Source organism: Callithrix jacchus, chromosome 1 (genome assembly GCF_049354715.1).
Source record: "Callithrix jacchus isolate 240 chromosome 1, calJac240_pri, whole genome shotgun sequence".
Lineage (NCBI taxonomy): Eukaryota > Metazoa > Chordata > Mammalia > Primates > Cebidae > Callithrix > Callithrix jacchus.
In genome coordinates this window covers 42,236,269-42,255,484 of record NC_133502.1, presented here as the reverse complement: position 1 = coordinate 42,255,484, position 19,216 = coordinate 42,236,269, and the positions used below count along the sequence as shown (strand labels likewise).

The following is a 19,216-nucleotide window of genomic DNA, read 5'->3' as shown; positions in this document are numbered from 1 at the left end:
ACTGCTAGTTCAGCAGCTTTAGCAAATTGTTCAGTCTCTCACCTACAGACCTGGTGATAACTATTTCAGGACAAGTATGTGGCACTATGAAGTCATCAGGAACCTAGCTTCCTTCTTCCTTTCTCTTCAACCATCCTTAGAGTGTGGCGTCTTTTCTGAGAATCACACAGTATGGTTGCTCTGGCCTTGGCCATCACGTCTGCATTCTAAACAGGAAGCAAGAAAAATGGAAGAAAATACAGTCTCCCATTCTAAAGGAGTTTTTCCGTTAAGTCCTACCTAACTTCTTCAACTTATATCCCATTGGCCAGAACTTAGTTATATGGCCACACCTAGCAGCAAGGAAGGCTGATAAAGGTTTTATACTGGATGACTCTATTGCTTTACTGATAAAATCAGAGTTCTGTTATTAAGAAGGGGGAAATAGATATATGCTAGACACATGAGCAGCCTCCACACTTGATCTGAGCCAAAAGGCCAAGAAGTGATTCCAGTAGCCTCTGTAACAGGGTTTGATTCATTTTTATATCCCCAGAACCTAACACAAAGACTGGCACAGAGTAGGTAGTCTAAATGCCATTAACCTAATCTCAGGTACAAATAATGTAGTTCATGTTGGAGAGTGTCAAGAAACAGGATTAGAGGCCGGGTGTGGTGGTGTAATCCTAGCACTTTGGGAGGCTGAGGTGGGTGGATCACCTGAGGTCAGGAGTTCAAAACTAGCCTGGCCATCATGGTGAAACCACATCTTTTTAAAAAATAATAATAAATAAATAAGATTAGATAAGTAAGTCTGGGTCAGATCCTAAAGGGGCCAGTCTTTTAAGTGAAAGGTAGTTAGAACATGACAGTGATGGTGAAGTTCACCGAAAATAACCTGAGAATAAGGAACATATCTCAGCCCTACTGGAAGAGACTTTGAAATTAACTTAAAATGGTTGTGATCAAAAATCTGAAAAGTCACCCTATGAAGTAGCAAGGCAGTTAATCCCCAAGACAAGGTACACTTGACTGTGGCAAATCTGTCTCATTAACACATCTGAAGAGAAGACATATTAGGGGTGGGAGTAATGGTCTGCATTGTAACAGACACAGATAAAAGGAGAGTCAGGAAGAACCGTATGCCATTGAAATTCTTATACCAGGCCTGGCGAGGTGGCTCACGCCTGTAATCCCAGCACTTTCGGAGGCTAAGGCAGGCAGAACACAAGGTCAGGAGTTTGAGACCAGCCTGGCCAATATGGTGAAACCCTATCTCTACTAAAAATACAAAAATTAGCCAGGTGTGGTGGCTCACACCTGTAGTCTCAGCTACTTGGGAGGCTAAGGCAGGAGAATCACTTGAATCCAGAGGCAGAGGTTGCAGTGAGCCAAGACCATGCTGCTGCACTCCAGCCTGGGCAACAGAGCAAGACTCCATCTCAGGGAAAAAAAAAAAAAGTCTTATACTGCCCTTTCTGAGTATTAAGATTCCTTTTTAATGCCAAAGTTTTTATTTACCTTCTCCCTATAAACAAATAGCAATAGTAAACATTTTAGTGTCAGTTAATTGAGGAAATGCGAATGTTCAAACTAATTCTGCATCCTTTGGTATAATCTTGAGGATCTGCAGCTTAGTTTATAGAAGTTGCTTTTTCTTTTTTTGTCCAGGAGTCACAGTTAAGAAAACCATTTGCATTATGACCTAGTGACAATCACAGCTTCTCAAAACAGAACTTAACCCCACTAGGGCCAGTACTCTCATATTTTCTATGCTAGTCTTATTTCTTCCCTTCCCCCACCTCAATTCTGGTCTTTACCTGCTAAGCAGAGTTCATCTCAACCATGGGTTGAGATCTGCAATTTAAAGAACAATGGCAGACATGTTCTTCTATGACCAAGAATAGTGGAGCCCTAGACTTTCAGCTGGCTCACCTTTCCCAGTCACCCAGATCCGATTGTATGAGAATCATGCAATTCCCTAGTTTTACTCTGGCTTTTCCTTATCTTCACAACAAATAAAAAGCTGAGTTGAAAAAACACCAACGTTTCTTAAATACGTAAGAGAAGTGAGGTCACAGGGCGAACTGCTGCCCCCAAAATTGGAAAACTAGGCCAGTACAGAGAATGATGATGTGTGAGAGCAAAACCTTGCATGGTTGGGAACCAGTGCTGGAGTCGGAAAACCTGAATGTAACTGTTGAGTTGCTGGAGGTTAGGTATGGACAAGTCTGAAAGTTAAAAACTCCAGTCATAGGAGGGACCCCCACACTCTTGTGAGTTTTAACTTTAGAAATTTGACCTAGTTCTTGCAGTAAATATTGGGAGAAAATCCTCTTCTGTTTCCAGAGAACTCTGTTCTCAACAAGGTCTGCCCTCAGGAGAAACTATTTAACTAGAATCCACCCTCCCAGGGCTTTATCAAAGCCTAACTGACCTGGAAAAAATGAAATACCCAACTCCAGCTCACCTAGCCATCATGGCCCACCTAAGAGGGGAAAAAACTGAGAAATGTGTGAAGTTCACATGCCAGAGGCACATTCTCACCGAAAGACTGAGACCTAATTATAGGACCACAGGACGACTTCCCTATACTAAAGGCTCATTTACAGCAGTTTATTTTACCCAGTACATTATGTCCGATTACCAGGAAAAACTCACCAGATAGAGTAAAAGCCAAAAACACAGTTTGGAGAGACAGTGCAAGCATCAGAACCAGAGTCAATTGTGCCACAAATGTTGGAATTATCAGAGAACCTAAAACAATCATGATTAGTATGCTAAAGGGCTGCAATAGATAAAGTAGAAAACATGCAAGAACAGATGGGAACTGTGAGCAGAAAGATGAAAATCCTGAGAGAATCCCCAAAAAAAGAAATACTAAAAATCAAAACCACTGTAACGGAAGTGACAAATGCCAGCCGGTTACAGTGACTCACGCTTGTAATCCCAGCACTTTGGGAGGCCAAGGTGGGTGAATCACCTGATGTCAGGAGGTTGAGACCAGCCTGGCCAACATGGTGAAACCCCATCTGTACTAAAAATACAAAAAAAGGCCGGGCGCAGTGGCTCACACCTATAATCCCAGCACTTTGGGAGGCCAAGGCGGGTGGATCACAAGGTCAAGAGATCGAGACCATCCTGGTCAACATGGTGAAACCCCGTCTCTACTAAAAATACAAAAAATTCGCTGGGCACGGTGGCGTGTGCCTGTAATCCCAGCTACTCAGGAGGCTGAGGCAGGAGAATTGCCTGAACCCAGGAGGCGGAGGTTGCGGTGAGCCGAGATCACATTGCTGCACTCCAGCCTGGGCAACAGAGCAAGACTGTCTCAAAAAAAAAAAAAATGACATATGCCTTTGATACCCTGATTAGTACAGTGAACGCAGCTGAGGAAATAATCCCTAACCTCGAGGATATTTCAGGCCAGGTGCAGTGGCTCACTTCTGTAATCCCAGCACTTTGGGAGACCTAGGCGAGAGGATCACTTGAGCCCAGGAGTTCGATTTCCAGACCAACCTGGGCAACGTAAGAGACCCCATCTCTACACACACACACACACACACACACACACACACACACACACGTGGTCCCAGTTACTCAGGGAGCTGAAGTGGGAGGATCACTTGAGCTCAGAAGGTTGAGGCTGCAGTAAGCCATGATCACGCCACTGCACTCCAGCCTGGGCAACAGAGCAAGACCATGTCTCCACCAGAAAAAAGCCGGGGGAGGGGGTTGTAGTCTAACAGAAACCTCTAAAAAACATAATATTCAAGGACTACAGGATGACTACAAAAGTTATAGCTTGTATTTAATGAGAATATTAGAAGGAGAAGGAAGAAAGGAGCAGAAGAAATGTTTGAAACAATGACAGAATTTCCCCCAAACTAATGTCAGACACCAGACCACAGACCAAGAGAACTCAAGAGAACACCAAGAAAGATAAATACAAAAAGAAAAAGAAAGCACTACACTTAGGCATATCATTTTCAAACTAGATAAAGACAAAAGATAGATAAAATAAAGATAAAGACAAAATCCTAGCCTGAACAACATGGCAAAACCCCATCTCTACAAAAAAAATTATAAAAATTAGCTGAGAGTGATGGCATGCACCCATATTCCCAGGTACTCAGGAGGCTGCGGTGGGAGGATTGCTTCAGCCCAGAGGTTGAGGCTACAGTGAGCCATGATCACACCACTCCAGCCTGGGTGACAGAGCAAGAACCTATCTCAAAAAAAAAGAAAAAAGTCCTGAAAGAAGCCAGAGAAAAGTTACACTTTACCTATAGAGAAACAAAGATAAGGATGACATCTGACTTCTCAGAAACAGTGCAAGCCAAGAAGAGTGGAGTGAAACATTTAAAGTTATGAAAGAACAAGACCACCATCCTAAAATTCTATACCCTGCAAAATTATTCTTTTCAGAAGTGAAAGAAAAATAGACTTAACCAGGCAAAAATTAAAGGAATTTAATCCATAACGTTTTGAAAGAGAAAGTACTAGGCCCACATAGGTTCGCTGTTAAATTTCTTTCCTTCCTTCCTTTCTTTTCCTTTCCTTTCTTTTTTCTCTTTTTTTTTTTTTCTTTCTTTCCTTTCAGCAAAGTCTGGCTCTGTCACCCAGACTGGAGTAGTAGCACATCTGAGTTTACTGCAGCCTCCACCTCTGCGCCTCAAGCAGCCCTCCCACTTGAGCCACTCTAGTAGCTGGGACACAGGCACAGCCACCATGCCCAGCTAATCTGAGTATTTTTTGTAAAGACAGAGTTTCGCCATGTTGCACAGGCTGGTCTTGAACTCCTGAGCTCAAATGATCTGCCTGCCTCGGCCTCCCGGTATGAGCCACAGCACTCAGCTAAAATTATACCTATTCTCTACAATCTCTTTCATTAGATAGAAGCAGAGGGAATATTTCCCAGCTCATTTTGCAAGGCCAGCATTCCCCTAATTCCAAAATCAGACAAAGATATTACACGAAAACAAAACTACAGACCAATATCTCATGAATGTAGATGCAAAAATCTATGAGGATTTCTAGGGCAGTGAAAATATTATGTGTAATACTATAATGGTGATCATTATGGTGATCTTGGCTCACTCATATAATGGTGGATACCTGTCTATGGACATTTGTCCAAACCCATGAAATGCGTAGTACCAAGAGTAAACCCAAAGGCAAACTATGGACCTTGGGTGATAATGACATGTCAGTCATTAGCTCTAGTCATTCATCAGCTCTAACAAATGTACCATTGTGCTAAGGGATATTAATAATGGAGGAGGTTGTGCATGTGCAGGGCCAGAGGGTATATGAGATATCTCTGTACCTTCCTCTCAATTGTTTTTTAAGACAGTCTTGCTCTGTATAGTGGCATGATCACAGCACCCTGCAGCCTTGACCTCCTGGGCTCAAGTGATCTTTTTTTTTGACATGGTTGGTGTCTTGCTCTGTCACCCAGGCTGGAATATGGTGGCACAGCCTTGGCTCACTGCAACCTCCACTTCTCCGGCTCAGTTCTTCTGTCTCAGCCTCCCAAATAGCTGGAATTCGCCACAACGTCTGGCATTGGTATCATCATGTTGACCAAGCTGGTCTCGAATTCCTGACCTCAAGTGATCACCCACCTCAGCCTCGCAAAGTGCTGATATTATAGGCGTGAGCCACCATGCCCAGCCTCAAGGGATCGTCTCACCTCCACCTCCTGTGTTAGCTGAGACTACAGGTGCATGCCACCATCCCTGGCTAATTTGTTTTTTCTTTTAGATAGGGTCTCACTATGTTGCCTAGGCTGGTCTCGAGCTCCTGGGCTCAAGCAATCCTCCTACCTCAGCCTCCCAAAGTGCTGGGATTACAGGCATGAGCCACTGTGCCCAGCCAAAATAGGATGTTTTGACTGGAATCAGTGAAGTTCTGAATGTTTTATTCTGTAGTTCACCCGCTTACCCGCTTTTTTCTTTCTATTCTGTATAGCTTTTCTCCTTTTAGGCTGAAATGATTGAGCAGTAAGCCCAAGAAATACTCTGGTGAATACTTAGAAATTCATAAGAGCCAAAACACAATAATTTGGATATAGTAATTATTTAATATCTATTGAGTGAATGAATATCTATTATCTACATAGATGAGACAACTAAAAACAATAAAAAATCATGTCCTTGATTTTTTCTAATTCTCTTTGAAAATAAAATCAATTCGTAAAATAATCACATCACCAGAAATTCTTAAATACATAGACTGAGCCAGAAAACACAGATGTATGTTTTTTCTTTTCTTTCTTTTTTTTTGGAGACAACAACTCATTCTGTTGCTCAGGCTGGAGTGCAGTGGCACTATCTCAGCTCACTGCAACCTCTGCCTCCCGGGTTCAAGCAATTCTCCTGCCTCAGCCTCCCGAGTAGCTAGGACTGCAAGCATCTGCAACCACACCCCACTGATTTTTGTATTTTTAGTAGAGACAGGGTTTCACCATATTGGCCAGGCTGGTCTCAAAATCCTGACTTTGTGATCTGCTCACCTTGGCCTCCCAAAGTGCTGGGATTACAGGTGTGAGCCACCACGCCTGGCCTAGATGTATGCTTTTTCTACCACGTACCTACCAGGTGGGAGATTATTTATGACAAGAGAAAAAGTATTTGCCCTTAAGCATCCTTTCTGAAGTAAGACAAGCAATTTTTTAGTATAGTTTACATTTTTTAAAAAGCCTCATGTGTATAGTTCTCTGAATTGCCTCTCCTGTCCTCCTTGTAAGCATTTTATTGGATTTTCTTTTGCTTTTTTAAACAGACTAAAAAAGAAGCACCTGAGTGGTCTAAGAAACAAAAGATGAAGACCTAGTGTTCTGGATGGGAAGCACCTGTAGACCATTATTTACTCCTGAAGTTCTCTTTCTGATGGAAAACAAAACTCATCTTAATCATGTACTCAGCATTTTTTAGATAACTATGTTTATTTGACTAATGTTAAATTAACAAATTTAGTATAATCAAAATGTATAAAAAACAATATACTGTATATTTTTTTCTATTTTGTTATAAAATAAATATATATGCTACGGTTTAAATTTTGGAGCTTTCATAAATGTTCAATGAATTTTAAGTGTGCGGCTTATAAGTATTTTGGTGAGTACTTTTCTTCACTACATAAATTCTGAGTTTAAATATCATAACACAAATACCAAAGCACTTTGCATTTTTAAATATTAGGAATCATTTGTGAAGTCTACTACCAGGTACTTCAAATGCCCAGTAATGGTGGTCAGATACCTTGTAGATGGATATCTAGTGTTGACTCTTTCTTGAAGTTCTGTTTTTTTCTTATATTTCATATTACTGTTAACCAATGAAATCTGGCAGAAAGTCTGTCATTCCATTGGTAAAGTGAAAATTTGGTGGAAAGTCTGTTGCTACATTAGTCATAACATTGTTGGACAAGATGCAGTATGGACCAGATTTCTAGTCAGTGAGAAAAAAAAACAATAGGATTTTCTTTTGTCATAAAATATGCTCCATTTCTCACTGAAGTTGTATACTTTAAAGAAAGGAAGGAGGAGAGAGAGGAAAAAAAAGGAAAGAAATATATATATAGACACACACATATATATGTATGTCCAGGTTTTTCAACCACTATTGACTTTTTTTTTTTTTTTTTTTTTTTTGAGACGAAGTCTCGCTCTGTTGCCCAGGCTGGAGGGCAGTGGCATGATCTCGGTTCACCTCAACCTCCAACTTTGGGTTCAAGCAATTCTCTAGTCTCAGCCTCCCAAGTAGCTGGGATTACAGGCACCCACACCATGCCCAGCTGATTTTTGTATTTTTAGTATAGATAGGGTTTCACCAAGTTGGCCAGGCTGGTCCCAAACTCCTGAGCTCAGGTGATCACCTGCCTTGGCCTCCCAAAGTGCTGGGATTCCAGGCATGAGCCACCATAACCTGCCCGCTGTTGACATTTTGGGCTGGATAGTTCTTTCTTAAGGGCGGACATAGGGAAAATCCCATGCATGTCATGATATATACCAGTATCCCTGGCCTTCAGCACTAGGTAACAGTAATCCCGCCACCACAACCTCGTTTTTTGGGTTTTGTTTTTTTTTTCTTTTAGAGACATGGTCTCTCTATGTTGCCCAGGTGGTCTTGAACTGGGCTCAAGCAGTCCTCCGTCGGCCTCCCAAAGGGCTGGGATGACAGGTGTGAGCCACCTCACATGGTCCCCGCCCCAGTTTTAACAAGCCAAAAATGTCCTGGATGGAGACTAGGGTTCCTTCCACCTCTTGGCCATTATGAATTATCTTACTTTTTAACCTTACCTCATCTTCTCTTGGTCATGGATTTTGTCTTTATCTATCTGTCTGTCTATCTGTCTTGTCTATCAACAGGGTCTTGCACCGTCACCCAGGCTGGAGTGGAGTGGCATGATCATAGCTTAATGCAGCCTCAAACTCCTGGGGAAAAGGGATCCTCCCACCTCAGCCTCCCAAAATGTTGAAACTACAGGTGCATACCACCACACCTGGCCAGATTTACTTTTTTAGAGACAGGGATCTCAGTATGTTGCTCAGGCTAGTCTGGAACTCCTGGTCTCAAGTGATTTTCCCACCTCAGCCTCCCCGGTAGCTGAGATTACAGGCGTGAGTCAGCACACCCGGCTCTTATTTAAAATTAAATAAAGCCAGGTGCGGTAGCTCACGCCTGTAATCCCAGCACTTTGGGAAGCCAAGGTGGGTGGATCACCTGAGGTCAGGAGTTCAAGACCAGGCTGGCCATCATGGTGAAACCCCATCTTTTAAAAATATATATTAATTAAAATTAAATAAAAACAAAAATTAGGCATAGCATTCTTATTTTTTCTTGATAAATATTTTATGAGATGTTGCCCAAATGTAAGTGTAATAGTTACCATTATCAAGCTCATTCTATCAGCCAATTGTTGTGTTACATGCTTTCTACACATTGACTTATTTAATCTTCACAGTAACTCTGCTACTTAAGCATTATCTTCATTTTTAAAATGAAAACAAAACCAGACTCAGAGTAACTAAATGGCCCACGATGAGACACATGATAAACAGAAGTGGATTTGAACCAAGTCCATCCAATTACAGTGGCTACACTCTTTCCACTACATGATGCTGCCTCTCATTGTTTGCTTCCTATCCCTGGCTCCCAAGTTCAGTTCAATAGAAAGAAGCACAGGGGAAATCTTGATTTTAATTTTTTTAGAGACAGTCTCACTTTGTTGCCCAGGCTGGTATCAAACTACTGGCCTCAAGCAGTCCTCCCACTTCAGCATCTAGAGTGAGTAGCTGGGATTGCAGGTGCGAGTCACCCACCCGGCAAAAATTTTGTTCTATCACCTTTTCTTTGTGGGTAGAGGGGCTATGAGACTTGGCACAGGTGCTTTTTTTTTTTTTTTTTTTTGTCTGCTCAAGACAAGTTGAGGGTTATGAAAGCTTTTTTTGTTTTGCTCAGAAGCTTAGCATCCCATACTGGTAGTCGAACCCCGGCCACCTGGGTGAAAACCAGGAATCCTAAGACCATGTGGGAGATGACTCTACTTCTGAAGAATTCCATGACTCCTGTAATAGTTCTTACTAGATTAACAGGATATATTCAACTTTTCAGAACCAACTAAATGCCGTGTATTCACTTGATTGATTCCTACATTCTTTCATTGAACACACAAGAAAAACTAAAATGTGTAAGGCATTTAAACTATGAATTGTTTGTCTTCATCTCAAAAGTCCCTGAAAAAGAATTCTGTGATACCTCAAACACCAAAGGAAGTTTACTGTCATCATCCTCAGTATAGAAATTTCTAAAAAAAAAGGATCATCTAGTGACCCAAGTCCAAATGCAATATATATGTGTGTGTGTGTGTATGTGTGTGTGTGTGTGTGTGTGTGTTTGTGTGTGTAAAGATGCCAGGTGTGCTGATTTCAGTAAGTCATATTTGGATAATCATCCATCAGGAGATTAAGGAAGTGTTAAAGAAGATTCCCACACTTTAGGGAGGTTGAAATTGTTAATGAGCCAGGTTCACTTTTATGCTAAGATTCTGAGACAGGCTATATATATATATATATATATATATATATATATGTGGAGAGAGAAAGAGAGAGAGGTTTCGTTTTGCTTTGTTTTTGAGTCAGAGTCAGAGTCTCACGCTGTCACCCAGGCTGGAGTGGAATGGCGCAATCTTGGCTCAGTGCAACCTCTGCCTCCTGGGTTCAAGCAATTCCCCTGCCTTAGCCTCTCAAGTGGCTGGGATTACAGGCATGTGCCACCACACCTAGATAATTTTTTTCTATTTTTAGTAGAGATGGGCATGTTGGCCAGGCTGGTCTCAAACTCCTGACCTCAAGTGATCTGCCTGCCTTGGCCTCTGAAAATCTCGGATTTCAGGAGTGAGCCACTGCACTCAGCCAGAAAGGGTGCTGTATTGTATAGCTTTATGATAGGTTTCTGTGGACCACTTAGGTTTAACAAAGGTAAGAATTTCCACTTAATTACTTGAAAAAACATTTCACTTTTATTAAAAATACTACTGTTTGAAAAGGGTGCTGCTCCAGTGGCATTTCGTATTTAGTATTGGTACTACCCAATGAAGAGTGTACTATATATGTTCTTTACTATAGGCCGTACTTGTACAAACAAGTAAATATACATATTTACATAAGATCTACCTATCTTAGTATGGAACCTTGGGGAAAAATAAAATTGAGGGGAAGTAAGTACATAACACTTCCAGTTCTGAGCCAAGATTGTAGCTAGAGAGCGACCAGTAGCTTCCTGCCAGTAACCATGTTTTCAATAAATACTCTTGTGTACAATAAATAAATAAAAAGCTGCTGCTCATATCTGAAATGTCCTCAAGTGAAACTGACATCAGGAATCTCTTTTCCCTTGCTTAATCTTACAGGATAAAAATTTGGGTTACTGCAGCTTTCCCACTGATACTGGATAGGCTAGCAGTGGATATTAGCCTATCCAATGTCAGTGGGAAATATATTTTATTTTCATATGACTCATTTTAAAAATTAATAAGTACTATAACTGCTCTGAAGAAAGACGTCCCAAGGCTTAGAGGTCACCAACAAAGCTAGCCAACTAGTACCAAGCGTATCTCATCGCATCATTTGCTTTGGTTGATTTACAGAGCTCATAGTCCAGTCCTCAGCTTTACAGGCTCAGAAATTTAATTTTACTAGTTCACTAAAGATGACACATCTTTCAGGAGTGTGCTCATATTTACTGATGTATAGATCCTAATGTTTATGTATTACTTCTGAGAGAAAAGTAAAACTAATATACAAAATAGGACTTTTTTTTTTTTTTGAGACGGGGTCTTGCTCTGTCACAAGGCTGGAGTGCAGTGGCGTGATCTTGGCTCACTGTAACCTCCACCTCCCGGGTTCAAGTGATTCTCCTGCCTCAGCCTCCTGAGTAGCTGGGATTACAGGCACGCACCACCACACCTGGCTAATTTTTTTTTTTTTTTGTATTTTAGTAGAGATAGGGTTTCACCATGTTGGCCAGGATGGTCTCAACCTCCTGAACTCCTGATCCGCCCTCCTCAGGCTCCAAAAGTGCTGGGATTACAGGCTTGAGCCACCACACCTAGCAGAAAATGACTTACTGGAATCTGCACACCTGGCATCTCTTCCTATTTCTCCCGCCTTCTACCATACTATACACTCGTATTTTTCTCCCTCATTCTCTTCTACCTGATCATAGCACACTGAATTTTTCAGAGCTTTCCCCCAAACCTTTACTTTCCATTCTGTACTTACTCTCAGAGAATTTCTACACCCTGGCTTCAGCTACTAAATGCCAATATTTGCAAATGTATGTCTCCAGTTCAGACTGTTCCTTTTAACCAGTTGCCTGCTTGACATTTATTTCTACTTGGATGTCCCATTGTGACCTCAAACTTAACATGTGTATGTAAAACTGAACTCACCAACTTTCTCCTCCATTGTTTCCAATTTCAGTAAATGGTACCACCATTTATTTACTCAGTGGCTTATACCACAAAACCAGGAGTCATCCAAGACCCTTCCCTTGTTAATTACCAAGTCCTGTTGATCTCCTTCATAAATATATATATTTTTTTACTTTTGATTATGAAAATTTTCAGCCATGCATGTGGCTCACGCCTGTAATACCAGCACTTTGAGAGGCTGAAGCAGGAGGATCACTTGAGGTCAGGAGTTTGAGACCAGCCTGGCCAACTTGGCAAAACCCCGTCTTCACTGAAAATACAAAAATCAGCTGGGTGCAGTGGCGCACACCTGTAACCCCAGCTACTCAGGAGGCTGAGGTGGGAGAATTGCTTAAACCTGTTAGGCAGAGTTTGCTGTGAGCTGAGATCATGCCACTGCACTCCAGCTTGGGTAACAGAGTGAGATTCTGTCTCAAAAAAATAATAATAAAATAAAGAAAATTTCCAAATATATAGAACGGTAAAGGAAACACCAAAACAGGACATATTCACTGTCTTGATTGTGGTGATGGTTTAATGGATATACACATACGTCAATGTTTATCAAGCTGTACATTTTAAAATATGCAGTTTTGTTTTGTTTTTTTGAGGGGGAGTCTCACTCTGTCACCAAGGCTGGAGTGCAATGACACGATCTCTGCTCACTGCAACCTCCGCCTCCAAGATTCAAGCAGTCCTGTCTCAGCCTCCTGAGTAGCTAGGATTACAGGTGCTTTCCACCACACCTAGCTAATTTGTCTATTTTTAGTAGAAACAGGGTTTCACCATGTTGGCCAGGCTAGTCTCAAACCTCTGATCCCAGGTGATCTGCCTCGGCCTCCCAAAATGTTGGGATTATAGACATGAGCCACCCCACCCAGCCTGTTTCTCTTGAAAAGCTACATTAGAAGAATTTTAAGTGCTAGAGCACTTTTAGAAAAAAAAAAAGGACATAAACCGGACACGGTGGCTCAGGTCTGTAATCCCAGCACTTTGGGAGGCCAAGTGGGCAGATTGCTTAAGGTCAGGAGTTCAAGACCAGCCTGGCCAACATGGCAAAACCCCGTCTCTACTAAAAATACAAAAAATTAGCTGGGCATAGTGGCTCATGCCTGTAATCCCAGCTACTCAGGAGGCTGAGGTAGGAGAATTGCCTGAACCCAGGAGGCGGAGGTTGCGGTGAGCCGAGATGGTGCCATTGCACTCCAGCCTGGGTAACAAGAGCGAAACTCCGTCTCAAAAAAAAAAAAAAAAAATACAAATAAGGCCGGGTGTGGTGGCTCACGCCTGTAATCCAAGCACTATGGAGGCCAAGGTGGCGGATCACCTGAGGTCGGGAGTTCAAGACCAGCCTGACCAATATGGTGAAACCCCGTCTTAAAAATAATAATAATACAAATAGTTCCAGCTACTTGGGAGGCTGAGGCAGGAGAATCACTTGAACCCAAAGGCAGAGGCTGCAGTAAGCTAAGATGGTGCCACTGCATTCTAGCCTGGGTGATACAGCGAGAAAAAAAGAAAAAGGGACATAATATTAACTTTAGTTTGCAGAATACTTTCTGTCTCCGGAACCCTGGATAAAAATGCAACAAATGTAAATAGCAGTAGAATAACGCCAGAGGTGTGTTCATGAACGTTTAACAAAAGACCCTGATTTTCATAGTGGTACCTAGATTTTCATGGCAGGATAAAATGAATAAATACTCCCACTGTGGCCAGCGTAGAGCTACCCAAATAGGGCTAGGAAAACGTGCTCACATTCAGCTCGCTGGGCTACACCATTCCCGCAACCACCGCCCAGGCCACAGGATGTAGCCCCTGCCTGCTCCAAACCCAAACTTCTTTTGAGCTCCCCCATGGTATTCAGTGGCCTTTTTTAAACTCCTTAAACTCTTCCAGCTGTTTGTTTTCTCAGACTCTTCACCACATTCTGCCTTCTCTGCCTAGAATACTGCATCTAACCTCCCCTAAGTCCTCCTCATCTAGATTTCAGGTTTCTGATATACACACACACAAAACAAGAAATCAGACTGCGATATAAGATGTTGGTTGCTTTGAGTTTTGTTTTGTTTTTGTTTTGAGACAGGGTCTCACTCTGTTGCCCAGACTGGAGTGCAGTGGTGCAATTATGGCTCACTGCAACCTTAACCTCTGGGTCTCAAGCCTCTTAAGTAGCTGGAATCACAGGTACACACCATCATGGCCAGCTAATTGTTTGTTTGTTTGTTGGTTGGTGTTTGTTTTTGTAGAGACATGATCTCGAATTCCTAGACCAGCCTGGGTAACATAGAGACTCAAGTGATCCTCCCACCTTGGCCTCCCAAAGTGTTGGGCTAACAGGTGTGAGCCACCAAGCCCCAACTAAGATGTATTTCTTAGCCAGGTGCAGTGGCACACCTGTAGTCCCAGCTACTTGGGAGGCTGAGGCAGGAGAATTCCTTGAGCCCAGGAGTTTCAGCCTGCACAGCAAAGCAAGACTTCATCTATACAAAACTAAATAAATAAAATAAAAGCATTTCTTATTATAGTTCATAGCCAAAATCAAGTTTTTAAAGACTCCTGTCCTAGACATTGCCAAGATGTGCATTCTCCTCCAGACTTTCATTTTGTAGATTTCAGATTGGCAGTCCCCATCCACCTCTGTCATTACCACATTGTCTCATATGTGCTAATTTCTTCTAGGCCTGGAATCCAGTGAGCCTACTTTCCAGGTGACCGCATACCTCTGCTCTAAACCAGTAAGTGATGACTTCATAGTTTCACTCCCAGAGGACTGTTTTTTCCCCAATTCTTATGTGTTACAAACATTACCTTCAAGCTTCCTACCAGCTCACAAATTATATTTCATTTGTTTCTGGTGTGGCTATTGTAATGTGAGCTGGAGTAATCATTCAGTAGTCATTCAGACTTTGAATGCTTTAACATCCCTCTGAAAAAAGAATGTACTTGGGACATGAATCTATTGGTCAGAAAAAAAGAAAAACAAAAATGAAAGAAATTTTAAAAAAGAATGTACCTCATATCTCACCTAAGTCATTGAAAAACATTTGAAATGCCATTTTAAAACGTCATTAAAGTCATTCTAATTATCTTACATTGTTTTTAAATAACAGGGTTTATTTATATCATTGGTATTTATTTCCATTGACACCATTTTCAAGAAAGCACTAGGAAATTCTTCAAGCCCATGTACTTTTCAGATATCCCTTTCTTTCTCTTAATCTCTCCTTCTCTCTCCCTCCCTGGATTTTTGTAAAAGCTTTTCCAAAATGTCTTTAATTAACAAACTGGTACCTGATTCACAGTAATGGATCTGTTTTTGTTTCTTCTTTAACTTTGTTACTTTATGTCATGAAATTTTTGATTACTGAGTCTCTTTTCTATATGTAATCATGCTTTACCTTTTCTTTAACCACTATAAAACAATTAGAGAATCGAAAAATTATGTTTTTGGGCCAGGCGCGGTGGCTCAAGCCTGTAATCCCAGCACTTTGGGAGGCCGAGGCAGGTGGATCACGAGGTCAAGAAATCGAGACCATCCTGGTCACCATGGTGAAACCCTGTCTCTACTAAAAATACAAAAAATTAGCTGGGCATGGTGGCGCGTGCCTATAATCCCAGCTACTCAGGAGGCTGAGGCAAGAGAATTGCCTGAACCCAGGAGGCGGAGGTTGCGGTGAGCCGAGATCGTGCCATTGCACTCCAGCCTGGGTAACAAGAGCAAAACTCAGTCTCAAAAAAAAAAAAAAAAAAAGAAAAAGAAAAATTACATTTTTATCCCCTCAATGTTCAAAGTTCACAGCATATGTAATTTTCTCAATGCCGTATGTTGGTGCTTTATTAAGCACGTTGTTAATGTTATACAGCAAACATGTAGCAGAAATGTCACTAACATTTTAAATTGTGCTCTAAAACGTGTAGATATTATAAACCAGTGATGACTTCTCTCTCATTACTGTCCTCACTTATTTGTGATACTGCAATCAGAGTCTTAATGTGCCTCTTCTGCTCTCAGTTCCTGCCATTTATTTCTGGTATGATCATCTTGATTTACTATTATTAGTATGATTGGGTCATTATCATTACCTGTTACTAGCATAGTTCCAGGAATGTACTATTCACTTTATAAAATGTTAATTTATTTCTTTTGTCATTTTATAAAAATATGTCTATGGTATATTTACATATATATTCCAATGTTTATACATAAAGATATATTCAAAAGGCTCGGCTGGGCACAGTGGCTCACACCTGTAATCCCAGCACTTTGGGAGGCCAAGGCGGGTGGATCACCTGTGGTCAGGAGTTCAAGACCAGGCCTGGCCAGCACAGTGAAACCCCATATCTACTAAAAGTACAAAAATTAGCTGGGCATGGTGGCATGTGCCTATGGTCCCAGCTACTCGGGAGGCTGAGGCAGGAGAATCACTTGAACCCAGAGGCAGAGGTTTCAGTGAGCTGAAATCGCACCACAGCACTCCAGCCTGGGAGACAGAGGGAGACTCCATCTAAAAAAAAAAAGGCTTTTATTAATACCAGGAACTAGAACAAAGCTGTGAGGCTAGGGACCTCGAAAAAATAATGAACATTATCTAATTCATATTACCTTTGGTAACTAAAAGAAAAATAAAATGCTATCTCCATTAGATCAAACTCTAGAAGAGCAAAGAACATGTCTGTTATATTGACTGCTGGTATCCTCAGAGCGTAGAACAACAAACGCATGATATAAGACGCTGAATCAATGAGTCAGTGCACAAGCAGGAACTGCAGCCAGGTCTTCACTTTTGCAGCACTGATGCCCACAGCTATGAATTTGTGTTAATCATAGAATTAATTGGTGTGTCCATCAAGTTAATCAAAATTAATAATATGGCCAATTGCACTAGAAAATGTTTGTTCATGTAGGATCTTTTTCTGTTTCATTTTTTGTTTTGAGACAGCATTTTGTTCCTGTTGCCCAGGCTGGAGTGCAATGGCGTGATCTCAGTTCATCGCAACCTCCGGATCTCAGGTTCAAGTGATTCTCCTGTCTCAGCCTCCTGAGTAGCTAGGATTACAGGCATATGCCAGCGCACCCAGCTAATTTTATATTTTTAGTAGAAATGGCGTTTCTCGGCCGGGCGTAGTGGCTCACGCCTGTAATCCAAGCACTTTGGAGACCAAGGCGGGTGGATCACCTGAGGTTGGGAGTTCAAGACCAGCCTGACCAACATGGTGAAACCCTGTCTTTAAAAAAAAAAGAAAGAAAGAAATGGGGTTTCTCCATGTTGGTCAGGCTGGTCTCAAACTCTCAACCTCAGGTGATCTGCCCACTTCAGCCCCTCAAGGTGCTGGGATTACAGGCGTCAGCCACCAAGCCCAGCCTTTAAAAACTTCTTTAACATAGAGACAGGGTCTTACTTTGTTACCCAGCCTTCAGTGTAGTAGTTCAGTCATGGCTCACTGCAACCTTGAACTCCTGGGCTTAGGCAGCCCTCCTGCCTTCACCTCCCAAGCAGCTAGGACTACAGGCCCATGCCACCGCACTCCAGCTGATTTTTTTTTAATTTTTCCTATAGACAGGATCTCATTATGTTGCCCAGACTGGTCTCAAATTCCTGACTTCATTCAATTCTTCTGCCTCGGCCTCCCAAAGGGCTGGAACAGAGGCATGAGCCACTCCACCCAGCCCATGTGGAATCTTTTCTCCTTTTTACTTTTTTCGTTTTACTTTTTTTTTTTTCTTTGAGTCAGGATCTCCCTATGTTGCCCAGGCCAGTCTTAAACTCCTGGACTCAAGAGATCCTCCTGCCTTGGTCTCCAAAGTGCTTGGATTACTTTGTGCTTTCACTCTAAGTGCTGAGACTATAGGAGGGAGCCACCACACCCGGCCCCACGTGGGGTCTTTAGTCACAGATTCTTTATGGATCTGTTCTTTCAAAAAAGGAGTGAGACTGAGTGGCACCATCACTTCAACCTCTTGGACTCAAGTGATCCTCTTACCCAGACTCCCAAGAAGCTGAGTCTACAGGTGTGTGCCACCACATTGAGCTAACGTCTTTTTGTTTGTTTGTTTCCTAGTAAAAACAGGGTCTTGCCGTGTTGCCCAGGCTGGTCTAAGTCCTGGGCTCAAGGAGTCCTTCCACCTCAGTCTCCCAAGTAACTGGAACCACAGGTGCATGCCACCATGCCAACTAATTTTTTAAGCTTTTTGTAGAGACGAGGCATTACTACATCGCCCAGGCTGGTCATAAACTCCTGGGCTCAAGTGATCCTCCCACCTTGGCCTCCCAAAGTGTTGGGATTACAGGCACGAGCCATGGAGCCTAGAAACTTATTTTGACTTAGTATCAGAGTTATAAAAATGTTGCAAGAATCATGCAAATAATTCTCATTTGCTCTTTACTGAGATTCCCCGAATGTTTGCATTTTATCACTTTGTCCTTTTCCTTGTCTCTTTTGTTCCCCGCCTCACTCCAGCGTTTTAAGAATACTTTGCAGAGAGGGTTTTGCTTTACTGATAAATGTTTCAATGAGCATTTCTTAAGAATAAGAACATTCTTTTACATAAGCATAGTACAATGATCAGATCAGGAAATTAACATTGATACAATACTATTATCTAATCTAAAGATGTTACTGAGATTTCGCCAGTTGTCCTAATATACCCTCTGTTGAGAAGTCAATCTCAGATTACTCATTGCATTCAGCTGTCATGTCTCCTACATCTTCTTTAATCTAGAATAAATCTTTTATAACATTGATATTTTTAAAGTACATGTATTTCTTTGATCCTATAGCCACTAGCATTAATGTGTCTCTGGAAGCTACAGTGATTAAAAGTAATCCCTCTTCTGTGTCTTCATATTTCCAGTTTTCCATTCCAGCATCACCTCTTACTACATGTGTGACCACTTAACCTCTCTAAGCTGTAGTTGCTCATCTTTAAAATTCAAAGAATTAGGCCAGGCGTTTCGGGTCATGCCTGTAATTCCAACGGCTTTGGGGGTTGGGGGGGCGCAAGGCAGAAGGATCCCTTGAGTCCAGGATTTGAAGACCAGTCTGAACAACATAGTAAGACCCTGTCTGTATAAAAACTAAAAATTAGCCAGGTGTGGTGGTGCACTCCTGTAATCCCAGCTACATTGAAGGCTGAGGTCAGAGGATTGCTTGAACCCAGGAGTTGGAGGCTGCAGTCAGCTGTGATGCACTCCATGTTACCTGCACTCCATGCAGGGTAACAGAATGAGACCCTGTCTTGGGGAAAAAACAAAAC

The 19,216-nt window shown here is 41.9% G+C and overlaps 1 protein-coding gene across 6 annotated transcripts in view; it reads left to right on the top strand.

Annotated features, from left to right (window-relative positions):
- PIBF1 (progesterone immunomodulatory binding factor 1) overlaps positions 1-14,947 on the top strand; it is a 256,111-nt gene extending 241,164 nt beyond the window's left edge. For 4 of the 6 annotated variants that reach the window (XM_002742577.6, XM_078348246.1, XM_078348319.1 and 1 more), the window contains one exon: positions 6,766-7,042. In XM_002742577.6, the coding sequence (XP_002742623.3) occupies positions 6,766-6,816 (51 nt within the window). In that variant the 3' untranslated portion in view covers positions 6,817-7,042. Of the gene's footprint in view, positions 1-6,765; positions 7,043-14,640 lie in introns of those variants that run through there. The other 2 variants (XM_054252534.2, XM_078348275.1) reach the window with 1 other exon arrangement.
- The last annotated feature ends 4,269 nt before the right edge of the window (positions 14,948-19,216 follow it).